Raw genomic sequence first — 8,520 nt, 5'->3', positions numbered from 1 at the left:
TTTTTTTTGACACTGGCAACTCTGTTGCCCAGGTTGGAGTGCAGTGGTACTATCTCGGCTCACTACAACCTCTGCCTCCCTGGTTCAAGTGATTCTCCTGCCTCAGCCTCCTGAGTAGATGGGATTACAGGCATGTGCCACTGCACCCAGCTAAAATTTTGTATTTGTAGTAGAGACGGGGTTTCACCATGTTGGCTCAGATGGTCTAGAACTCCTGACTTCAGGTGATCTGCCCACCTCGGGCTCCCAAAATGCTGGGATTACAGGTGTAAGCCACCGCACCAGGCCTAAATTTTTGCTTGTTGAGGGCTGGAGCCATCTGTGATTTTTCCAAACTAGTTATGCAAAGTGTGTGTCTCCTGTGTGTGTGTGGTCACTGAAGTTTGTTATCTCTTATAATGCTAAAAACCTCAATTACTCTTGCACCAATCTAATATTTTATTTTGCAGCAACCTAATTCATTTATTTGTTTATGAGACAAGGTCTCACTCTGTTGCCCCAGCTGAACTGCAGTGGTATAATCACTGCTACTGCAGTCTCCAACTCCTGGAATCAAGCAATTCTCCTGCCTCAGACTCCCTAGCAGCTGGGAGTCTGCAGGCATGCACCACCACACCTGGCTAAGTTTTAAATTTTTTTGTGGAGACAGGGTCCCACTGTTTTGCTCAAGCTGGTCTTGAACTCCTAGGTTCAAGTATTCCTCCTGCCTCAGCCTCCCAAAGTGTGAGCCGCTGTGCCCAGCCTCTATTATCTCTGTAGTCAGCTAGTGAGTGAGCTCACAAAGATTTTCTGGCTTAAAAAACAAACAAAAAAAGGCACGGGTCCTTTAAATCTTCTGATATGTTGCCAAGGTGGGGTGGAGCGGGGTATTAATGCAGGAATTGTATCTAAGAGGCTGAAACCAAGGCAAGCATCTCAGAGTACCTCCAGGTCCACCAAAGCACACAACCCCCAAATTTTTGGAGGGCAAGGTCCCCAGACCTGTTCTGGCACCAGTCAGCTGCTTTCAGAACTGGTGCTGTTATCCCCACGCCGGGTGGGGCTGAGGAATGGGAGTAGTAGCTGCTTGATTCACACTACTTTCTTCATCCAGCAACCCCCTTGTTAAATGTCTGATCAGGAACCAGAGTTCTGAAACGGTTTATTATAATCACTGCTCTTTTCAGCTCAATGCTTGCTTTGATCCAGGAACCAACCCCTGGAGCTTCCAGTTCCACCATTGTGCATGCCTTCGCTCCACACTCTTTTGATTACTATAGTTTTATAGTTAAGTTTTTAAATTGGGAAGAACTTTATCTTTTCTCTAAAACAATTTCAAAAAAATGTTTTGGCTATTCAGAGCCTCCTGCAATTCCATATAAATTTGAGAATTAGTTTTCAAATTTCTGCAAAAAACAAGGGCCATTGGAATTTTGATAGGGATTGTATTGAATTTGTAGAATGCTTTAGGGGTTATTGCCATCTTAATATTAAGTCTTCTAATCCAGGAATACAAGATGTCCATATATTCAGGTTATAAGTTCAATTTTTGGTAACCATCACACCTATTTCCAAAACTTTTTCATCACCCCAGACAGAAACTCTGTGACCATCAAGCAGTAACTCCCCTGCCCCCTCCCTCTATCCCATGCTAACTTCTATTCTGTCTCTGTGAACTTGCCTGTTCTAGACACTTCATGTAAGTGGAATCATACAATAGTTGTCTTTTTGTGTCTGGCTTATTTCACCTAGCTGCCATAAGTTCTTAACCTATACGCAACACAGATCCCCACTTTATTTTTATTTCGGGGAGTCTCGTTCTGTCGCTCAGGCTGGAGTGCAGCGGAATGATCTCGGCTCACTGCAGCCTTTGTCTCCTAGGGTCAGGTGATCCTCCCACCTCAGCCTCCCAAGTAGCTGGGACTACAGGTGCACACCACCATGCCCGGCTAATTTTTGAATTTTTGGAGAGATGGGGTTTCACTATGTTGGCCAGGCTGGTCTCGAACTCCTGGGCTCAAGCAATCTACCTGCTTTGGCCTCCCAAAGTGCTGGGATTATAGGTGTGAGTCACCACGCCTGGCCCAGATCCCTACTTTACAGATAAAGAAGCTGAGCACAGGGGCCAGGCACGGTGGCTCACGCCTGTAATCCCACCACTTTGGGAGGCTGAGGTGGGTGGATCACCTTAGGTCAGGAGTTTGAGACCAGCCTGGCCAACATTGTGAAACCCCGTCTCTACTACAAATACAAAAATTAGCCAGGCATGGTGGTGCGTGCCTGTAGTCCCAGCTACTCAGGAGGCTGAGGCAGGAGAATCGCTTGAACCCGGGAAGTGGAGGTTGCAGTGAGCTAAGATTGTGCCACTGCACTCCAGCCTGGGTAACAGACTGACTCTGTCTCAAAAAAAAAAAAAAACAGAAGAAGCCGAGCACAGAGAGGCCAGGTAATTTACCTAAGGTCACTCAGCTGGACAGTGCTAGCAGCCAGCCCCTACACTCTTAACCTGATGCTTCACTTCACATCACTAAACTTCCTTGGCTCAAGTCAGCTGCAGAGGGGCCAAAACTCATAACCAAGAATGGTACCTCCTTGCCACAAAGCCCCATACTCCTCCAGATATGCTAGAGATCAGCTGGGCAACCTCCACTGCAGCATTCACTCACTCCCTGTGCTCTTAATCCCCATGCTGGGTCCTGGGAAAACAGGTGAACTCCTACCTGATAGTGGGAGAGGGAAATTTAGGGGACTTCACTCAGGCTGGGGGTCAAGAAGTGAAGCACTTGAAAGAAAGTGCCCTTGGCTGGGTGTGGTGGCTCACACCTATAATTCCAGCACTTTGGGAGGCCAAGGCAGAAGGATCGCTTGAGCTCAGGGGTTTGAGACCAGCCTGGGCAACATAGCAGGACCCTGTCTCCACAAAAAGTAAAAATAAAAAAATTAGCCAGGTGTGGTGACACGTACCTGCAGTCCCAGCTACAGGTTGAGATGGGAGGATCACCTGAGCCTGGGAGGTTGAGGCTGCAGTGAACTGTGATTGTGCCACTGCACTCCAGCCTGGGAGACAGAGGGAGACCCTGTTGCAAAAAAGAAAAAAAAGAAAGAAAGAAAGTGCCTTTGCAGCCAAAAGTCAAAAGCTAGTAATTTGGCTGGTAGTGTTTAAACGTGGGGAGGAACGGAAGGTAGTGGTCGTTGGTTATTTGCTGTGAGTATCCCTGTATAGATAGATTTCTGTTTACTCATTCACTTTCCTACTTATGGCCTTTAGGCTATGCCTAGGTTAGAGATTGTGAGAAAAGCAGAAGTGATCTCATTTTTGCTAGAGTCTTCCTGTGCCCCATGAGAAGGCACATGCCTAGGGAAGGAACTGCTAGGTCTGAGGCTAGGTGATATTCCTGCTTTAGAAAGTCATGCCAAACAGTTTTCTAAAGTGTTGGTGCAAATTTACACTCTCAGAACCAGGAAGAAGAGATTATTATTATTTTTTTAAATTTTATTTTACATGAAAATCTTCCATACTCTCCATACATCCCATTCTATCCTCCATTCCCCAACCTGCTTGGCCCAGGCTATGCCTAGCAGCAAGTCAAAGGCAGGTAGAAGCTCAGGCTGAGGCTGCCTGAGATGCCTCAAGTACTCTGGTCCACAGAGACAGTCAACAAGCGACCGTGGTCTCCAGGCCCAGAAAGAGTCTGACCACATCTGATCATGGCTATAAACAGAAGCCTGGCAACAGGAGCAGGCCCTGCTGACAGGATCAGTGGGCTGGTCATGTCAGCTCCCAGTCATGGGAGTGGGGCAGGGTGAGGGCAGGAAGAGCAGCCTCTGGGTGTCACACTCCCCCTCACCTGTTTGTCTGCCCTTACTCCTCAGGCTGGTCCCGAAAGTGGGGCTCTGCCCACAAAACCCCCTGCCTGGACAGTCCTTAAATCCTACAAGTTGGAGGCATGTGTCTGGCCACTGGTCAGACTCACTGTTCTCACGACCACAGGAAGGTGTCCAGCTTGGCCTGGGAGAGAGAAGGCACTGTCTTCACCCTCACTCTCTGCTTAGCCTTGGTCTTGGGCTTAACAGGCAATGGGCGGATCATGGCTGTGTCAGTCTGGAGGAGCTGTCAAGGAAGAGGCTTGGAGAAAGGACTGCAATGCAGGGCAAGAAAAGCTCTGAGCCGGGGCTGGGCAGCCCTGGTACACAGAATGAGGCCCAGCACTGCACACCTGAGGCTGTTGGCACTGGCAGGCTGGGAGTATAGGTGAGGCATAGTATGGGCTCCACAGCTCAGCTCAGCTCAACACCACAGAAAAAGGATACAGGCTGGATGAATTTTGTCCGGCCACCGAGCCCATCAAAGCCTGTCCTTACCTAGGGTGGAAAAAAGAGATGAGTGGGCCAGGCTAATGGGCTGGGTGGCTGGCCACCCATTTCTACCCAAGAGGGTTGGCTCCTGCCACTGTGCGAAGCCGTACTCACCACATCTTTGCTGCGACAGGACTCTGACCTGGGCCTCTTGGGCTGTTTCTGGCCCAGGATGGCATTCCGGACAAAAATGGGGAAGGCGCCAACCAGTTCCTCATCTGGCTCTCCTGCACAGCTCTGGTCACCCAGTGAAAGCTGGGACTCCTGCAGGAAAGACCCCAGGGCCAGACTTGATAAGCCAGATGTCAGCAAAGGAGGGAGGGTAGTGGTGGTGGAACAAGATCAGGATCTCTGATGCCTCACTAGGAGGCAGGAGGGATAATAAGTAGAATCCCAAGGGTGGCTCCAAAGTACCTCAGTTCTGGACCAGGAGTGACAGGGCTCTGGCAAGACCATGCCCTCCCAAAAGTCCAGTCCTGGCAACGGTTAGACTGTGCTTCTTCTAGAAAGCTCTTACCTTCTTGGGGCCTTTGCATATCTTCTTGGGGACATCCTGAATTGGGGAGCTACAAGAATGCGAGAGAAGGCAAGGGGTAGGTAAGAAAGACATGAGGGCAGGTGAACCAGGCTCAGCACACGTACCTTGGGGAGTTACCATGTGGCACTGCTGCTGCCATGCCTGCATTCTGGGCAAGGCACCTCAGTGATCCCACCCCAAGTGCAGGTCTGTTAACAGCTGGACAGTCACAGCTAGTAGGGTGGCAGAGACAGGGATGACTGGGGATGACTGGACCGTGTTCCAATCCTGTGGCTTCCACTCAAGGCCAAATTCCAATGCTCCTCAAGTCCTCGGGCACCTCACCATGTCCCAGGCTCTGTATGGGGCTGGAGAGCCCAACCAACTCACCACCCACGGGAGGAAAGCCAGTCATGCCCTGATATGAGCAAAAGGCATCTTATGAGCTCAGGCCTAGACATGCCTTCCCAGAGAGGGGACACTACCTCCACGAGAGCCTCAGTAAGTTAGCCTTTCAGTAAAGTCGCTCACAAACTCCTCTCAGAACACAGGGCCAGGCCATCTCCCTAGAGAGTGTGTGTAGGAAGGGCCTGGGGCAGAATAGCGCATGGCCCCAGGCCCTGGCCTCCCAATCCCAGCCCCAGAGCTGGAAACTGTATTTCCATCCAATTCCTGGGGAACCCAGCAGCTGGATACCCTCTCCTGGCGTTTTCCCTGGTAGGTGAGAAGATGGTGATTTTTATTTATTTATTTATTTAGAGGTGGAGTTTCACTCTGCCGCCCAGGCTGGAGTGCAGTGGCGTGATATCGGCTCACTGAAAGCTCCACCTCCCAGGTTCACGCCATTCTCCTGCCTCAGCCTCCCAAGTAGCTGGGACTACAGGCGCCCGCCTCTAGGCCTGGCTAATTTTTTTTTGTATTTTTAGTAGAGACGGGGTTTCACTGTTTTAGCCAGGATGGTCTCGATCTCCTGACCTCGCGTGATCCACCCGCCTCAGCCTCCCAAAGTGCTGGGATTACAGGCGTGAGCCACCGCAACCGGCCTGAGAAGACGATGATCTAAGGCTGGCCCTGTGGCTTCTCAAGTCATAAGGACAGGCATGGGATCAGGGCCTGGTGTCTGACTCCTCTGCTCCTGCCTTAATGGCCTGTGGTAAGGCTACATGACAACCAAGGCTCCAGAATGGATGAGCTGAGTTAGGGACTCTGAACTTCACCACCTCCTTCGCTACCTCCACAGGCCCTGAAGGTGGTGGAAATGTCTCTGAAAGGCCTGGCAGCCTGAAGACCCCAGATGTCCACCTTCAACCTTTACAGCGGAAGACGGGCAACAGGAGGAAGCCAGAGTACGCAGCAGACACTGACAGGATCCCTGGGGACTGCAGCCCACGGGTCTTAGGTTTGTTTCTCATTGCTACCAGGCTTGGCCATCTACAACAGGGATGCCCATGCCCCTGAGGTTTGGGAGGTTAGACAGCCCAGCTGGCTTGCCCTCTTGCTCCCTTCCACCTCTACTGTCTAGCATCTCAATTTCTTTCTCTTTCTCTTCTTTCTGTCCAAAGTCTTTGAATAAGAGGAAACCTGCCCAGCCCTTGACCAGCCTCACCTGAACAGTACCTGTATGAATGAGTATAGTCCTTGTCTCCACAGTGAACCACACTTGGCAAACCTGGTCAAGGAGACAGCCTCCCTTTTTCTGGTCCCACAGTACCCCAGAGCAGGTTCCACCTGCCCCACTGGAGTTCCAGACAGCTTCTCATGTCTGCCCCTGTGGGTCACCCCTTTGGGTAGTAAGGCCCTGGGCTCTGTGGTTTGAGATGATCCTCTCTCAGGCATGAGCCTCAGAGGCAAACAGAGAGAGGAAGTTCAGAGTCCCTGGCTCAGAACTCTGGTGGGCAGGCCTTAAAGGTATTGGGAGCACTCTCTCCAACTCCACCGGCCCAGACCCACCCCTTCTGGCATCCCTACATTCTCTAAGTTGCATTCCAATACCTTTTCCTTGAAGTGTGATGGTGAGGAATAATGAAATAAGAGAAGGGGTTTGCACAGATTGAGTGCTCAGGTAAGGGAACAAGAGGTAGCTGGAACCAAAGCCATAGCCAAGCCTAGGCAGTACTCACTGCCCCATCAGCCACTCAGAGCTAACAGCACAGGGCCTGCAGAGCTGTCTTAGCTATCCCCCCACCAGCCCATGGACAGTGCCGGGGACTACCACTCACTGTGACTTCTCTAGGCAAAGTTTTTTGGAGTAACCATGCTGGGAGCTGGAGGGCCGGGCTGGGGGAGTATCCACATCAAAGGTAGCATTGAGATCAATATCTTCACTGAAGGATGGCCGGCGGAGCTTCAGGTTCACCTCCACAGGGGCTGGGCTGAAGGCAGAGATGACCTGGTTACTTGGGGCCACAGTGGTAACCCAGAAGGACAACAGCTCCTCAAGCATCAGAGACAACTCAGCTCCAGGGACCTGGAGCCCACTCCTGACTGAAGGCCACCCCTCAAGAAAGCCCTACTCTCGGCCAGGCACAGTGGCTCGCGCCTGTAATCCCAGCACTTTGGGAGGCCGAGGTGGGTGGATCACGAGGTCAGGAGATCGAGACCATCCTGGCCAACATGGTGAAACCCCGTCTCTACTAAAAATACAAAAATTAGCTGGGCGTGGTGGCTGGTGTCTGTAGTCCCAGCTGCTCAGAAGGCTGAGGCAGGAGAATCGCTTGAATCCGGGAGGCGGAGGTTGCAGTGAGCCGAGATTGCGCCACTGCATTCCAGCCTGGCAACAGAGCGAGACTCTGTCTCAAAAAAAAGCCCTACTCTCTAGAGAACAAACCACTTGACTCAGTCCTTTGCATAGTCATGGGACCAGTGAAAGTCTGGAAGACAAAGAAAGAAGCAAGCCAAAACCCAGAGAAAACCTAAATGTATAAATAAAAGCCTACTGCCCTTTGACCACATAGCCTCATGTCTCAGAATGCAATGTAAGGAGCCAGTCAGAGATGTCACCACAGATTGATGTGGAGGGAAGGTCTCCCTTCCTCTCCCTGTGATGTTGCTACTTACCCCGGCAAATGGTACAATATTAGAAACCATCAAAATGATTCCCTAGGGGACTGGCAGTCATAGCTTAAATATGACGTAGGCAAAAAGTAGTGTTTCCAGAGAGTAAATTTAATAACATGGGGAAATGTTTGTATGCTAGATTTATTTATTTATTTATTTTGAGACGGAGCCAAAATCACACCACTGCACTCCACTCCAGCACTCCAGCCTGGGCGACAGAGCAAGACTCTGTCTCAAAAAAAAAAAAAAAAGCATGCAACAGTAATCCCTGATTGCACCACTGCACTGATCCAGACTCTGTCTTAAAAAAATTTAATTTGCCCGGGTATGGTGGCTCACGCCTGTAATCCCAGCACTTTGGGAGGCCGAGGCAGGCAGATCACGAGGTCATGTGATCGAGACTATCCTGGCTAACACGGTGAAACCCCATCTCTACCAAAAATACAAAAAATTAGCCGGGCGTGGTGGCGGGCGCCTGTGGTCCCAGCTACTTGGGAGGCTGAGGCAGGAGAATGACGTGAACCCAGGAGGCAGAGCTTGCAGTGAGCTGAGATCCGGCCACTGCACTCTAGCCTGGGCGACAGAGCGAGACTCCATCTCAAAAAAAAAAA

At 50.7% G+C, this 8,520-nt stretch overlaps 1 protein-coding gene across 1 annotated transcript in view; it reads right to left on the bottom strand.

The window, feature by feature from the left end:
- Positions 1-3,445: 3,445 nt before the first annotated feature.
- The window catches only part of TRAIP (TRAF interacting protein), a 29,275-nt gene continuing 24,200 nt past the window's right edge, over positions 3,446-8,520 (bottom strand). The window contains exons 11-15 of the mRNA XM_011980883.1: positions 7,072-7,224; positions 4,853-4,901; positions 4,450-4,599; positions 4,291-4,341; positions 3,446-4,081 (exon numbers count right to left, since the gene is read on the bottom strand). Coding sequence (XP_011836273.1) covers positions 3,959-4,081; positions 4,291-4,341; positions 4,450-4,599; positions 4,853-4,901; positions 7,072-7,224 — 526 coding nt within the window. The 3' untranslated portion in view covers positions 3,446-3,958. The remainder of the gene's footprint in view (positions 4,082-4,290; positions 4,342-4,449; positions 4,600-4,852; positions 4,902-7,071; positions 7,225-8,520) is intronic.

This window comes from Mandrillus leucophaeus, unplaced genomic scaffold (assembly GCF_000951045.1).
Source record: "Mandrillus leucophaeus isolate KB7577 unplaced genomic scaffold, Mleu.le_1.0 Scaffold22, whole genome shotgun sequence".
In the NCBI taxonomy this organism is placed as follows: Eukaryota; Metazoa; Chordata; class Mammalia; order Primates; family Cercopithecidae; genus Mandrillus; species Mandrillus leucophaeus.
The sequence above is the reverse complement of the archived record's forward strand: the minus strand, read 5'-3'. Positions and strand labels throughout refer to the sequence as shown.